This window comes from Syngnathus leptorhynchus, chromosome 9 (genome assembly GCF_054491065.1).
Source record: "Syngnathus leptorhynchus isolate UIUO chromosome 9, UIUO_Slep, whole genome shotgun sequence".
Taxonomy (NCBI): domain Eukaryota; kingdom Metazoa; phylum Chordata; class Actinopteri; order Syngnathiformes; family Syngnathidae; genus Syngnathus; species Syngnathus leptorhynchus.
Genome location: NC_141203.1, coordinates 684,125 through 699,569, shown reverse-complemented (window position 1 = coordinate 699,569; position 15,445 = coordinate 684,125). Strand labels below are relative to the sequence as shown.

Here is a 15,445-nt window from a genome sequence, read left to right as displayed (position 1 = left end):
TAGCAAAAACTCATTATTTTTCACAGGTCATTAATCTCAATAAAAACAATCCTAAATACCTATTTGATACAGTGGCCAAGCTAACACTACGCCAGCCGACCTCCAATAGCTCCTTTCACTCAGCTGACGAGTTCATGAAATTTTTCGCTCGAAAGATCCATTAGGGATTAGATCAAGATGACCATTCCGATCGCTCAGTCGAGACCGCTGATTACCAGCGCTGACGATCATGCAATAACCCTCTCAAATTTTAAAAGCGTGTCCCTTGAAAGGCTTACACAATTGATTAGTGCGGCTAAACAAACAACATGTTTACTCGACCCGCTTCCAGCCAAACTATTTAAAGAATTATTTCAAATTTTAGGACCGTCTGTCTTAAATATAATTAATCTGTCTGTCTCCTCTGGGATAGTGCCAATAGCCTTTAAAACCGCTGTCATTAAACCACGATTTAAGCAACCAAATCTTGACCCGGACTGTCTCAGTAATTAATTATAGGCCAGTTTCAAATTTCCCATTCATTTTCAACTTCTTGAAAAAGAAGTAGCGCAGCAGCTTATTGATTACATGGTCACCAATAATCGATATGAATCCTTTCACTCTGGTTTTAGAGCTAATCATTCCACTGAGACAGCACTTGTTAGAGTGACTAATGATCGCCTCATAGCTATGGATTCAAACACTTATATATATATATATATATATATATATATATATATATATATATATATATATATATATATATATATATAACCAGAATAGCATTTTTTCACCTTTGTAATATTGCTAAGATTCGTCCGATCCTCTCAACCGGTGATGCAGAAACTATTAGACATGCATTTATCACGTCGCGCCTGGACTACTGTCATGCATTATTCTCTGGTCTTCCCAAGTCCAGCATCAAAAATCTACAGTTCGTACAAAATGCTGCTGCAAGGCTGCTGTCACAGACAGGAACATTTGATCACATTACCCCAATATTAGCCAAATTACATTGGCTCCTGGTCCATTTAAGATGTGACTTCAAGGTTCTTCTATTAACCTATAAATAATAGCATGGCTTAGCACCTTCATATCTCGTCGACCTAGTTGTTGTTCCTTATGTTCCGTCTCGTAACCTTCGTTTGCAAAACGCTAGTCTTTTAGTGACACAGAGGGCCAAGAAAATGTCTGCATTTTCTATTCGGGCTCCAGAGCTCTGGAATGCCCTACCAATGGATATTAGAACTGCTACCTCAGTAGAAACATTTAAGACACGTTTAAAGACACATTTCTATGATATGGCCTTTAATTAAACTGTAGTGGCCGATTCGGCTGGAATTTGTTTTTGCTTCCTCTCCCCATCTCCCCGACTGGGGAGGTGGTTAGGTGACACCCAAGCTGACAGCGACTATCTAGATTCTTGTGGACCAATTCAGGATGAGGGAACTGCGGTGGATTACCCTCCTCGAAGACACTGCCAGGACAATCGAGGGCACCTCCGGCAGCCCTTCGCTTTGACCTGGACATCCACTTTTTCATTGATTTTCATATTACGCATTTTATGTGCCCTCTCTGCATCCATTGCAGCCTGGTGATCCTGAAAGGGGGATCCTTTCATCTGTGGTCCCTTCTCAAGGTTTCTCATTTTTCCCGTGGTAGGGTTTTTTTGAGTTTTTCCTTGCCCTTTTGGGAGCAAGATCAGGGGATGCTTTGAGAATAATTGTCAATTGTTTGTCTATGTGAAGCCCTTTTAGACTGCTTATGATTTAGGGCGATACAAATAAACTTGACTTGACATAAACTGAATGTGTGCCGATGCAATACATTCAGACCGACAACATGAAATCTCAAGATTCTCCGATTCTCCACGCATGCACGATTAACAAGTGGATGACCAGGCCTTGCGCGAACTGACCAGTGGTTTGGCGATCCTGTTTACAATGCGCTCTGTAATTAATATTGGACAATCCCACGGCACTGCTGAACATCTCTCACGGCACACCAGTGTTGGGTAACACTGGTCTACCATGTTGAGGAATAGCTTGTAAATGTAAATGACTAAGATACTGCAGAGGAATTTGAACTGACATGAACAAAAAAATATATCGGTTACTCACTTAGATTTAGGGAAATGCTCAGTAAATCATTTGGTTTGAGTAAAGACCTGCAATGCAGGAAGAAAGTAACATACTTTGTATCTTACGGATTTCTCACTGGGGCTCTCACAGTTGTCTCAGGTCCTAAGATGGTACAGCTAAAGTCAATTGGATGAACCCTTTAGGACAAGGGTGAAAAAATATAATTTCTATAATTGTGCAAAAATGGGCCAAAATTGGACATTAGAAAATTCACAAGTCTTTTTCTGTTGATTTTAGACTATGACTGCAATGGAGTTGTTTTCCATCAAGATTAAACGAGCCTTTTTATTTTTTTCAGTGTCAATGACGCTTTGGTGCCATTTTGTTGTCATCGCTTATGACGAATAAAATATTGAATTCTTCTCCAGGGTTCATGAGTGTGCAAAGTTTGGTGAGGTTTCATGCGTAATCAATATGTCAAAATGCAATCCTTTACGGATAAAAAAAAGAATTCCTACAAAAACAATGGGGACCACGCAAGAGTTGGTGGTCAAGCCTGAATAATAATAATTTCTCCGAAAACGTTAGGGACCTCGCAGCGGTCACTGCTCTGGCCATAACAATTTCTTCAAAAACAATAGGGACCTCGCAGCAGTGGTTACTCTGGACCGGAAAAATCAAGGATGTATGATCTGCATTCATAGCACACGAAAAAAAAAATCATTTGAGAAGTGAGCAAGTCTTATTTTTAATACCCATGCATTGGCTTTACATTCTGAGAACAAAGTGACCACTGGCATAAGCATCTCGTACTCAGCTCAGCAGTTGGAAACCTTGGCCACAGTTTCAGAATCGGCAGCGGTTGCTTTCTGGACTCGTTGACATTCAAATTTGATTGCTGCAATTGTCTTATATTTATTTATTCACGTACGTATTTACAGTGTAGCAGAGAACCGTGATAAATGTCATGTCACATTTTACGTGGGTGCCACCCAGTGTCCAGATTGAGCAACTAAAGTTGAAACACTCATGCTAAATTGAAGAACTCTTCTCACACTTTTTCTTATACTGAATGAAATTGAAAATCATTAAATTATTCATTTCATACTCATCAGTATCAGTACATAGTACAGTAAACCAGTGTGTGCGTATATACAGTGGAGCCTCGGTTTTCGACCACAATCCGTTCCAGAAGGCTGTTCGAGAAGTGAATCATTCATGTTCCGAATACTGTTTTCCCATTACAAATAATGGAAAAAAATGTAATCCGTTCCAAGCAACAACAAAAAACCCCGCCTTTTTCAAGCATTTTTTTCATTTGCGCATTTTTTTCCGATCGCGCAACTGCAGCAACCGTAGCGCGTCGCCGACCGCGCAACTGCACCATGCTGGTCGCATGATTGTGAGAGAGCGGTCGCTGAAATTTAGAAAATATTTTTAAAGTCCTGACATACTTTCCAAAATTGAAGTGGACCTCAGTGTGCAGGGAGCTTGATTTTGTTCGAGCGCACAACCGCAGCGCGTCGGGCGCTCACTGTCTCATTGCTTTAGGAGCGCCTTTTTTTCAGGATGGCTTTACTGCTCCCACTTGCTTCCTTTGGAGGCGTGATTCGAGTTGATGCAATCCTCAGAGTAACGAGAATGTAATAACGAATGGAGTCAGTTGGCATGCGGGTCCTCTCGGCTCACCTCGCGAGGTTCGACAGTCGAATTTCGTCCGACATCCGAAGCAGAAAAATCTCAAATTTTTTGTTTGAATACCGATTTGTTCGAGAACCGGGACGTTCGAAAACCGGGACGTTCGAAAACCGAGGCTCCACTGTATATGTGTGTGTGTGTGTGTGTGTGTGTGTGTGTGTGTGTGTGTGTGTGTGTGTGTGTGTGTGTGTGTGTGTGTGTGTGTGCGTGTGTACAGACACATTCATGTTAAGGATTAATGTCTTTCATTGATTAAAAAAATTCATACACTTCATTAGTCATATGCATTGCCAGGGTGGCAAGTCGCTGATGGTGTGGGGGTACACTCGCCTGACCTCTGTGCATTCGGGCAGTGTGGGATCGATTCCCACTCAGTGAGAGTGTGCATGTGGGGTGTGTGTGACTGTTGGTTGTTCATATATGTGCCCAGCAACTGGTTGGTGAGCAGTTCAGTGGCCTTTCGCTTGTTACATTCTAAAATAGGTTCCAGCACTACCAGCGGCCCTGAACAGGATAAGTGGTGTTGAAAATGGATGGATGAACGTATAGCCGGCCTCCGAATAGTGAACATCTGCATATAAGTAACCACTGAAATGCATTTACGGGAAAAAATGTTATTTTATGCATTGCACATTTTTGTATTGATTAGCCAATCAATCAGTAATCTGTAATTTTTTCTGACCAAAATCAGCAACAGCATAAAAAATCCTTATCAGTTGGGCCCTACATTTAAGAGTGACAAAGAAGCATGCACGCACGGAACTCAAAGATTAGACACAGAGACTTAGTTGTACCGATATATGGAGGTTTTGTCCACGTCCATAGGCGTCTGTGGATCTGCGAGTGTTGGGCTGGGTGCCTCTCCCAACATCCCTTCAAATTTCCCTTCTGAATGGCTCTCTATCTTGGTTACACCTTGCATCTGCTAAAGATAAATAAAGCACAACCATTTAAATTACTGCAAAGAGAGAGAAACATAGTAGTAGAAACAGTGACAGAAAGTTTGAACAGAAAGGTTTTGCGCTAAAGTGTCATGATCACGTGCAAAGGACCAAGGGACTAAGGCAGGGGTGTCAAACTAAATGTTTTCGTCGGCCGCATTGTAGTCATAGCTTCTTTCGGAGGGCGATTATGACTGTCAACCCAAATAAATGTATGAGCACCTCATATTTTATGCAGTAAAAGCTACAAAACAAACTAACAAATAACTCGTTTTCAAAGCAGTCGAGTAAAAACTGGTCAAGTATAAAATATATATGTATATATTATTAAAAGTGAAGACAATTTGCAATTCTAGTAATGACACACGAATTTGATGCACAATTTGTCTTCACGGGCCAGTCAAAAATCTTTAAAAAAAAAATTATGACTTCATAATATTTCGTCCTATCCCGGCAGAAAATGACAAGACAATTGTGTATCCACGTCTCCCTGGGCACTCCCACTAATCCATTCTGAACAAAAATAAATAACGTTATTAAGTCATGATTCTTTTTAGATTTTGGACATATTTTTGCATTACTATGTTTTTGAAAAAAGTGTAATTTCGTTAACAACAGGCCCGAGATTGGTTTTATTTTTTGTTCCTATGAGTGGAAACAACTGTGATTGGTTGTACCCGAAGCAGCCCGGAAGAGATTGGCAATCAACTATCATTTCAGAAATGGGGGAAGCCTTGGCCTGCCAGACCAGGAGGCCGTATCTTTACGGGTTTACTACTCTTCTTTGAACTAAATGTTTCCTATTTAGTTCAAATAATGTCTTTTGATCCCCGTCAGCTTTATGGTTCCTTCCTGTCCTTATGGTACTTTTGTGTTTGTTTTGTAAGAAGTCTTCACTGACAATGAGCAGGTATTCTTTGTATAGGCAAGATGTTCTTTGTTTAGGGACTTCATTCCTTTTAGTTAACTGTAGCTTTGATTCATAGATTGTAGATGATCGAAACTGGTTATATACAGTTTTTGAAGTAGTCACATTAAAGTTATCCCATATTTACTCAATGTTCGTTTAAGGAACTGTATATACCAGTTACCTGACATTTCCTTAATATGTGTTGAAATGTTTAGGTAGGACTAGATATTATTATTATTATGTGTTGTGTTAGTTTACTAAAAAGATCAACTTAGCAAGGGTTTAGTTGCATTGTTCCACAGGTAAGCGACATTCAACGTGCTTCAAGTTATCTCATCACAGTCGAGGAGGAGTTGGCCACCCATGGAGAGGACAACTGGTTGAGGGAAGAGAGCAGACTCTGCAGTCCCAATGCGGGGGTCGAGGGCCGACAAGTGCTAGGTCACACGACACTACATTCCTTAGCTAATCAGCGTTGCTAAAACCACTATCTCCCCTCCCTTTAGTGTAGCAACGCCTCTGTAACCAGGGCAACCAAAACATTAAAAAGAGGAGCACATGGAGGAGGAACTCAGAACTGATGGAGATTGTAACTGAGCTTCCTTTCTCTATCGTTCTCCTCGCGAGTAAACTCATACTGGTTATCTTCTCCTCTTTGTTCCAGCATGTGATTTAATGTCTGATGATATTTAGACCAGGGCGGCTCGGTGTGGCAGTGGGTAGCACGTCCGCCTCACAGTTAGGAGGGTGCGGGTTCGATTCCACCTCCGGCCCTGCCTGTGTGGAGTTTGCATGTTCTCCCCGAGCCCGCGTGGGTTTTCTCCGGGCACTCCGGTTTCCTCCCACATCCCAAAAACATGCTTGATAGGCTGATTGAGCACTCCAAATTGTCCCTAGGTGAGAGTGCGAGTGCGAATGGTTGTTCGTCTTTGTGTGCCCTGCGATTGGTTGGCAACCAGTTCAGGGTGTCCCCCGCCTACTGCCCGTTGACAGCTGGGATAGGCTCCAGCACGCCCGCGACCCCCGTGGGGACTAAGCGGTTCAGAAAATGGATGGATGGATGATTTTTAGACCCAACAGTTTCACCTAGCACTATAAAAATTTGCTGGTATGTCTAACATCAAAATTTACAAAAGCGTATCTTGGAGACATTTGATAAAGCTAACAGGAAGTCGACATTTCTTTAAAATTGGCCCAATTTTTGGCCTTTTGCAGAGGTCACATAATATAGAAGACCTCCTGGAGGCTTTATTAGTTTCTTTTGAAACTGTGGGTGCTTCATCTAAAAATAGTCATGATAAATATTGCAGCCAAAGCTTTTTATGTTTTCCAACACTTTTGGTGAGGCACGTACATGATGTTAGCTGGAAAAAAAAACAACACATTTTGATGATCTTAACATTCGAGAAAATATGAAACTTGGAGCACACATCCATCCATCCATCTTCTAAAGCTTAGCCGGGGTCAGGTCACGGGGGCAGCAGCTTTAGGAGGGACGCCCAGACTTCCCTCTCTCCAGCCCCTTTGTGCGGGTCATCCCGGGCGATCCCAAGGCGTTCCCAGGCCAACCAAGAGACAGTGTTGAGTTGTTTGATATGTATGATATGTATGATAAAACAACAAAATTGCAATAACTGAATAATAATCTGAATAAGGAAAAACATTGCAATAAAATAATGCAAACTGGTTTAAACTTGAGAGTAGCTGAGCTCTTATGTCAGAACATTACTCCTCACAAACATCTTCTGCCTCACAGTGCTCAGTGTCACGGCCGACGTACGCGCACACCCTCCTGTCGAACTCTTGAAAGTGGCCGCTCTGAGGACCACGGAAAGCTTTTCTCTGATTGTGAGCATTTTTTAGGCGATATTATTCAGCTCTCCAGCTCTGTACATTACACTCTGTGACACCATATTTCGCAGCCGCTTTGCAATTGTTTGAAGACTCTGCCTCATTTATCACCATCATCTTGAAGTTTGCATCATAACTTCTCCTCAGCTGCTGGTTAACCTGGCCGATCTTCAACCCACTTTTCTCCAGATTGTCGCTACGTTTCTCCATTTTCTGTTATCTCTTCTTTTATTTTATTTTTTCGTTCGATTTGGCCTGGGGAGTTAAGTTCGCGTCCAGCTGTTCTGTTCACTAGAACAGCTGGACGCGTCAATTGACGCGCATTACAACTTTGCGTCATGACTACTTAATATGCGTTTGTAGGAAAAATCAGGAAAAAAAATCTGACTTTTATTTATTTTAACATGCTTAGTAGAAAAACAAAGGCAAAAACTAATTTACATTAATTGTGTGCAAGATACAGCAGTTTATTCCTAGAACAGGTAGATGCATCAATTGACCCAACTGAACATTATAGCATGCACAGTATGTAACAAATTGCAACAAAGTGTAATAAAGTTCTTTCACAAGCATTTCAGTCAGAGACTTGCATGTTTGTGCTTGTCCCTAATATCAGACAGCCTTATCTTTGCAGGCGATGTAAATTTTAGCCATATATTTTCCACATACAGGACATTTGCAAACATCACAGATGGTTACAGTTCTGCTGCGGCTAGATCCTACTTTTATCTGACAAGTCACTCATGTCAATTGTCCCGTTGCTGTAGACGCTGCCATTAGTACAGGATTCCTGGCTGACATCTGAGCTAATGTCAGTTCTGTAGACAGCTGACGTAGTAATTCCCTGCGTGAGATATTAGTGCCAGGGACCTGCCAGTAGATTATCCACGAATTGACTCCAGCCATATCTAGAATGTTGAAGAACGCTGCAAGTGGCCATCTTCTGCATCCTGCCTTTGTAGACATCTGTCGGGACATCGCTCCGCGTTTGTTGCTGTTGTAATACAGGATTGATTCTGGCTTCTTTTTGCCATCTGTCTGGCACAGAGAACCTTTGTGCAGAGTTGACAGCAGCACAACAGATTTAGAGGGCTTTGATTGGTATCTAACCAACTGGATGGAGCCAGACCTGTAATATACTGACGCGTGAGAGGCCATCTTTGAAGAGTTTGGAATCTCTCTCCTGATTCATTGCATGGTGCCAACTATTGATGTCCACTTTTCCATAAGTCAGTGCTAGATCTTTGCTTGTGAAAAAGATGTCAGTGGTGACGTTGTAGCCACGCCCAAAGTACGGCTCCATAAGTGTCATCACTACATATGTCCCCAAACTGTTGACTCTCTGCTCATCCTTTCCAAGATATGGCTTCACACCGAGGCAGTACTTTGTTTCAACGTCAGCTAGGACCCAAAACTTGTTTCCAAACTTGTCGGGTTTATTTGTCATAAATTGAGTGAACCTACAATGAGTTTTAGTATATACCTTCAGACTGTTCTCAACAAATCTGTCCAAAACCCACGACAAACAAAACTTGTCTTTCTTGACCCTCTCTCCACGAGTGGAACGTACATCAAAACGGATGTACTTTTTTATTTTTCAGAATTGGTCAAAAGGCATTGCTTGACGAAAGGCTTGGCATCCATATTTTTCTGACCACAGCAAATCTAGTGGAAAGTTCTTGGCATTCATACACCCTCTCAAGTACAGCAACCCAAGAAATGCATCAAGCTAATCGTCTGATATATCCCACAACGGATCAGACGTGCGGGCATACTCAAGAGTGCAAGCGCTTGATGTGAAGAGTCATGCCTTCATCAACAAGTAGTCTGAATGCATCAACAGGTGTTCGGGCAGTTCTGGTGTAATTTGCAGGACCTGCTTTTGCTGTAAATACATTCTGTACCTGCATTCGTTCAAGGGGTGCTTTTACTCCTAAAATCTCCCACTCTGTGCCATCTTTGCTGCTAACCTTACATCCCACCCTACTTTCATTGTGTGGAGCACTGACTGGAACAGCAACCCCTTTTATAGCATCCCCTTCTTTGTGAGAAGATGCCTCCTCCACTTCTATAGCATCCCCCTCTTCTCTGTATGAGGGTGCCACCTCCACTTCTACCGCATCCCCTTCTTCTATGTCTGATGTGACGTCATCGGAGCTCGAAGATGTCATTGCATATTCTTCAGTATCACTGCTTGTTGATACGTCATCAAAATTGTCACCAGAGACCTCATGGCTGCTGTCTATATCAAGCAGGTTATGAAGATGTTCGAGAGCCTGTTTCGCAGTGTCAAAGTCAGCTTCATTGTCAATTACTTCACATGCCAAGACACACAAAGAGATTGAAATTGCGTTACCCACTATCCCCCGGTGACAAGACATATAACAAAACATCCAAAAAAACAACACAAAAAGTAAAAACAAGAAGGCACATACAATGAATAAACAAGAGCGACGGGTAAATATAAATAAATAAACAAATAAGAGGACCAAAATCGGAGCAAGTGTGCATACAGCAGACAGTCAGAATATAGCGCGAGAGTAGTGCAAGGCAGCCAACGTGGCCCAAAAGGTCAGGACGTTATGCAGCCGAGGGCGGAGGGGGGAGAGAGTTCAGGATCCTAACAGCCTGGAATATGAAGCTGTTGGTGAATCTGGTGGGCGCGTGCTTTGTTGTTGTAGTTGTGATGAACACCGGTCGCCTGGCGCTTCAGCCTGCTTACTTTCTTTTGAAGGCTGATGTGACTTTGATTTTGTTCTCTTCTTCTCTATATTATGATACAATTACACTCGTCACTCCGCTACGATATCCTCACACAATTACGTTCTCGGGGCATGCGCGCAAACAAGACGATCGTGATAACATGACATGCACAACAACATGTGATGTGCGACGGTAACGTGTCACATTGATGGAGCGTCAGTTGACGCATCCCGCTGTTAGAGGTAGATCAAAACAGCCGCTGTTCTAGTGTTAAACAACAGTGTTGATGAGTTTAGGTATCAACATTTGCACAGCAACAACATCAACAGCACAGACGCCAGCCTGCATTGAAGACATAACAAAACAGGTCACAGTAGATTTCATATGGAATAAGTCTCATACATATGACGTATTGTAGTTTTGTATCAGTAGGCTCTTTACTGTTTTTCTGAAAGTCTTTAGATTTACACACATCTTGGTTTCTGCATTTAATTTTCCAGTATTTAACACCAATGTGTAAGTTTGTAACTTCTTAATGTTGTCTTTATTTGCAGGTTGTGGTGCTTTCTCCAAGGATAACAAAATTCACTTATCATGTGTGTTCTGTTATATGTTGATGTTCTGGTTAAATTTATAGTTTTGGTGATGTTTACCGTTGCCGGCTTTTTCTGTCATGCGCATTGGATGTTACTTGGTCAGTTAATAAACACGGCTTACAGAGTCTGAATGTGAGAAGTTTTCGGTTCGTTTTCTACGCCTTTAAAGCAACTTCCACAAGGTGATCAAATATCAACGGTCCTCTGAGCCTAAGGTTATTTTGTCTCGTTCTGAATAGATTTTGTATGTTAAAAGGCATGTCAACTCTAGATACATTATACATGTTAGCTCACAAAGTGTATATAATATCTTGCAGCTTGAGTATTTCATCCTTAAGAAACAATTCATTTGTGCGGAAAGTTTAGGGTTTTTTGTGAATCGTCCGTATCGCCTGTTTTTGAAGTTTGATGAGTGTCACCTAGAGTGCAAAAATAAAAACTAATCTGGTACATTTAACCTGGGCCTAGGAAAATTGGCAGGCACATGTAGCACTCGATTGCAGCCATAGTCTAAAATAAACAGGAGTTGTGAATTTTTGAATGTCTAACTTCATCCATTGATTTTTGCCCCCTTGTCATGGAGGGGTCATACAATTGACTTCAAACTTGAGTTGTACGATCTTAAAGTCTGGGAAAACAACTGTAAAGTTTTCAAAACACTATTCCCACCGACTCACGACGTCCTGAGTCGAGGTCAGCAGCACGCCATCTCCACTAAAAACGGTGCACTGCTTCCCTCTCCTGAGACGCCAGATGGTGGACCAGAATTTCCTCAAAGCCGTCCGGAAGTCATTCTCCATGGCCTCGCCAAACTCCTCCCACGCCCGCATTTTTGCCTCAGCAACCGCCGAAGCCGCGTCTCAGGAGGGGGAAGCAGTGCACGGTCAACACTGTTTACAGTGGAGATGGTGTGCTGCTGACCTCGACTCGGGATGTCGTGAGTCGGTGGGGGGAATACTTTGAAGATCTCCTCAATTCCACCAACACGCCTTCCTTTGTGGAAGCAGGGCCTGGGGAGATCTGAGGCAGACTCTCCAATCTCGGAGGTCGAAGTCACTGAGGTAGTTAAAAAACTCCTTGGTGGCAAGGCCCTGGGGTTGGATGAGATCCGCCCGGAGTTCTTAAAGGCTCTGGATGTTGTGGGGCTGTCTTGGCTGACACGCCTCTACAGCATTGCGTGGACATCGGGGACGGTGCCTCTGGATTGGCAGACTGGGGTGGTGGTTCCCATCTTTAAGAAGGGGGACCGGAGGGTGTGTTCCAATTACAGGGGAATCACACTCCTCAGCCTCCCTGGTAAGGTCTATTCAGGGGTGCTGGAGAGGAGGATCTGTCGGGAGGTCGAACCTCGGATTCAGGAAGAGCAGTGTGGCTTTCGTCCTGGCCGTGGAACAGTGGACCAGCTCTACACCCTCGGCAGGATCCTCGAGGGTGCATGGGAGTTCGCCCAACCAGTCCACATGTGCTTTGTGGACTTGGAGAAGACGTTCGACCGTGTCCCTCGGGAGGTTCTCTGGGGGGTGCTTCGGGAGTACGGGGTGCCGAGCCAACTGATAAAGGCGGTTCGGTCCCTGTATCACCGATGCCAGAGTTTGGTCCGCATTTCTGGCAGTAAGTCGGATTCGTTCCCAGTGAGGGTTGGACTCCGCCAAGGCTGCCCTTTGTCACCGATTCTGTTCATAATTTTAATGGACAGAATTTCTAGGCGCAGCCGAGGCGTTGAGGGGGTCCGGTTTGGGGACCTCAGCATCGCGTCACTGCTTTTTGCAGATGACGTGGTGCTGTTGGCTTCTTCAGTCCGTGATCTCCAGCTCTCACTGGAGCGGTTCGCAGCAGAGTGTGAAGCGGTCGGGATGAGGGTCAGGACCTCCAAATCCGAGTCCATGGTCCTCGGTCGGAAAAGGGTTAGGGGCCATAAGTATACCCTCACCTGCTTGATGGAAGAGAGTCCGGCCCATCTTGAGAGGGCTTGTACCAGAACCCAAACTGTGTGTGGAGGTAAGTCTGACTATGTCTAGTTGGGACTTTTCTGCCTCGCACACCAGCTCAGCTCCTTTCAAGCCACATTCCATGTCCCAAGAGCCAGTTTATGCAGCCAGGGATTGGACTGCCAAGGTCCACCACCCAGCTCACTTTTCACCCGACCCCTTTGGTCCCTCCCACAGGTGGTGAGCCCATGGGAAGGACGGACTCACGTTTCCTTTTCGGGATGTGCCCGGCCAGGCCCCATGGGAAAAGGCCCGGTCACCTGACGCTCGCCTTCGAGCCCCACCTCCAGGACTGGCTCAAGAGGGGGGCGCCGGTGACCCGCGTCCGGGCGAGGGAAAACTAAGTCCATATATTGTTTTCTTCATAAGGGAGGTGTTAGGGTTGACAAATTATCTTGATCTTATGATTATGTTGGAATGTAGACTTTGTTTATTAACTTTGTTTAAACCTTTTACTTTTCCTTGATTCTGAAGTTTAACCATTCAGTTGTTGAAACTTTCCAAATGGTGTGGAAACATTACTCTTTTAGTTAGTCTAAAATGCTCCACTAGTTTCTGTTTCCACAACCTTGTAAAACAATGAGCTGGGACCCTCAGCACTGATTAACCAGTTGATGAGGTGACCACCAAACATGTCCAATGTCACCCCCACCCTGCTTGTCCTCAATAAATATGCTCTTGCGAGAGACCAAAGACCGACTTTGTTCAAACATCGCTGTACCTAAAGTAATGAACACATTCTCCACTTGCAAGTGCTCAAAGGGCAGACTGTCTCCCGTGTGGTTCTTGCAAATAAGTTAGAGTGAGCACCACTCTAACATTTTGGTGCCGTGAGCCGCATTCCAACATACCCACTGCTGATCGACGGAGGACGATGTGCTGCATTGTCGACAAGCCAGCGTCCATTAGGAGGACCTGGAAAAGAAAGACCTGGGAAGAAAATTCTTCGCTGGGCCAGCATTTTAGGGTTCCTAACCCTAACCCTTCGTCTAACAACAGTGGATTGACGGGATGCGGGAGTGCAATAAACCAGGGGACAAGTAAGTAAGAGCCTTAAAGTTATGTGAAACGCGTAAAAGTGAAAAGTGCACAAGATATAGCTTGGGTTCAAGTCCCAGTGGAAGGAACAGGCTGATAAAAGCAGAGCTTCTTTTTCGTTCATCAAAGAAGTGCGTAGATTCTTGTTTGTCTGTTTTTCCAAGCTATGAGATCTAGCTTGGGTTAGAGTCCCAGAGGAAGGAACGTGCTAAGAAACACAGAGCTTCTTTTTTGTTACTCAATGAAGAGCGTAGATTTTTCTTTGTCCGTTTTTCCGAGCCAAAGAACAGCTTGGGTCGGAAGACCCAGTAGAAGGAACGGGCTAGAAAAAAACCAGCTTCTTTCTTAATTGAAGAAGGGCGTAGATCAGGGGTGTCAAACTCATTTTGGTCTGGGGGCCGCATACAGCTTAATCTGATCTCAAGGGGCCCAGACCAGTAAACTCATTGCAAAATTACATAGAAGTAACAATAAGTCCACTTTTTTCTTTGTATTAGTGCAAAGAAGAAGAAGTAAATGATAAAATTGTTATATTAAATGAATTGTCCTTTTACTAAATATATTATGAACAACTTAAGAGTTCTTAAGAAAAGTATGTGCAATTTCAACAACACTTTTACTCAGTTTAACATTTATTTAAGTGCATTATGCATGAAAACTGATCACAGTGATTGTGCAATGTTGCAAAACATTTAGTCACAGTTTTGGGGAACTTAAAAACACTGTCCTACATGTTAAAATACATCAAACACATCAAAATTTAGAAATGATTTAAAACCCATTTCTGACCAACCCAAGCAATTCTGAACACATGAATTGACTCCACACACTTGAAATCAGTTGATGATGATGTTCTAAGGAGATGATGTTATCATAAGGAGCGTTTAATATTTGCAGATAATCTTGCAAATATTGCAATATGGCAGCTGTTTTAAACAGACATTTGATTAAGTAAATTTGTCCTCTTCCTTGTTAATGCATAAAATGTTTACATATAAAAAATAACTCACATGCATAACATATGGCATGCATAAGAAATAATATTTTACTCAAAAAACTCTTCTGTTGTAAATCTGCTAGTGACTAGCACTGACTTTCACAGCAATTACTACAGCAAACATCCACAGCTGTTTATTTTTACAGTGCAACGTTGAAAGCAGCATTCCATAGGATTTAGTCTTGCTCAGTATTTGCCCCTGAAACTTGGCATCTTTTAGCCTGCACAAGTGCATCAATATCAGGCATCATGTCCTGAGTAGCAGCCAATTTCAGAATCTCATTTAAGTGCTTATGTGTGAGCTTTGAGCGCAGCTTCGTTTTATTAATGTTCATTACTGAGAAAACTTGCTCACAAAGGTAGGTAGTCCCAAACATGGACAACACTTTTGCAGCCAGTGCTGTCAATTTAGGATAGCCTGGTAGGAGATACTTGTAAAATGTGTCCAAGCCCACAGAGGCAAATTTGTCCTTCAATTCTACATCACACTGCAAATCAATGATTTCAAGTTGCATGTCAACGGGGACATCTGAAGCTCTGACCGTGAATGGTGAGCGAAAAACTGCAAATTCTGTCTCGAGTTCGCTAAAGACCTAAAATCGTTTCTCAAACTCCCTCAGCATAATGCCTCCTGATGCAAAATGCAATGAAATGTCCAAAAAT

At 43.0% G+C, this 15,445-nt stretch overlaps 1 protein-coding gene across 8 annotated transcripts in view; it reads right to left on the bottom strand.

The window, feature by feature from the left end:
- Positions 1–15,445, bottom strand: part of LOC147050555 (homeobox protein PKNOX1-like) — a 74,113-nt gene that overhangs the window by 34,930 nt on the left and 23,738 nt on the right. For 5 of the 8 annotated variants that reach the window (XM_085919997.1, XM_085919991.1, XM_085919993.1 and 2 more), the window contains one exon: positions 4,553–4,683. In XM_085919997.1, coding sequence (XP_085776123.1) covers positions 4,553–4,683 — 131 coding nt within the window. The remainder of the gene's footprint in view (positions 1–4,552; positions 4,684–15,445) is intronic. The other 3 variants (XM_085919995.1, XM_085919992.1, XM_085919996.1) reach the window with 1 other exon arrangement.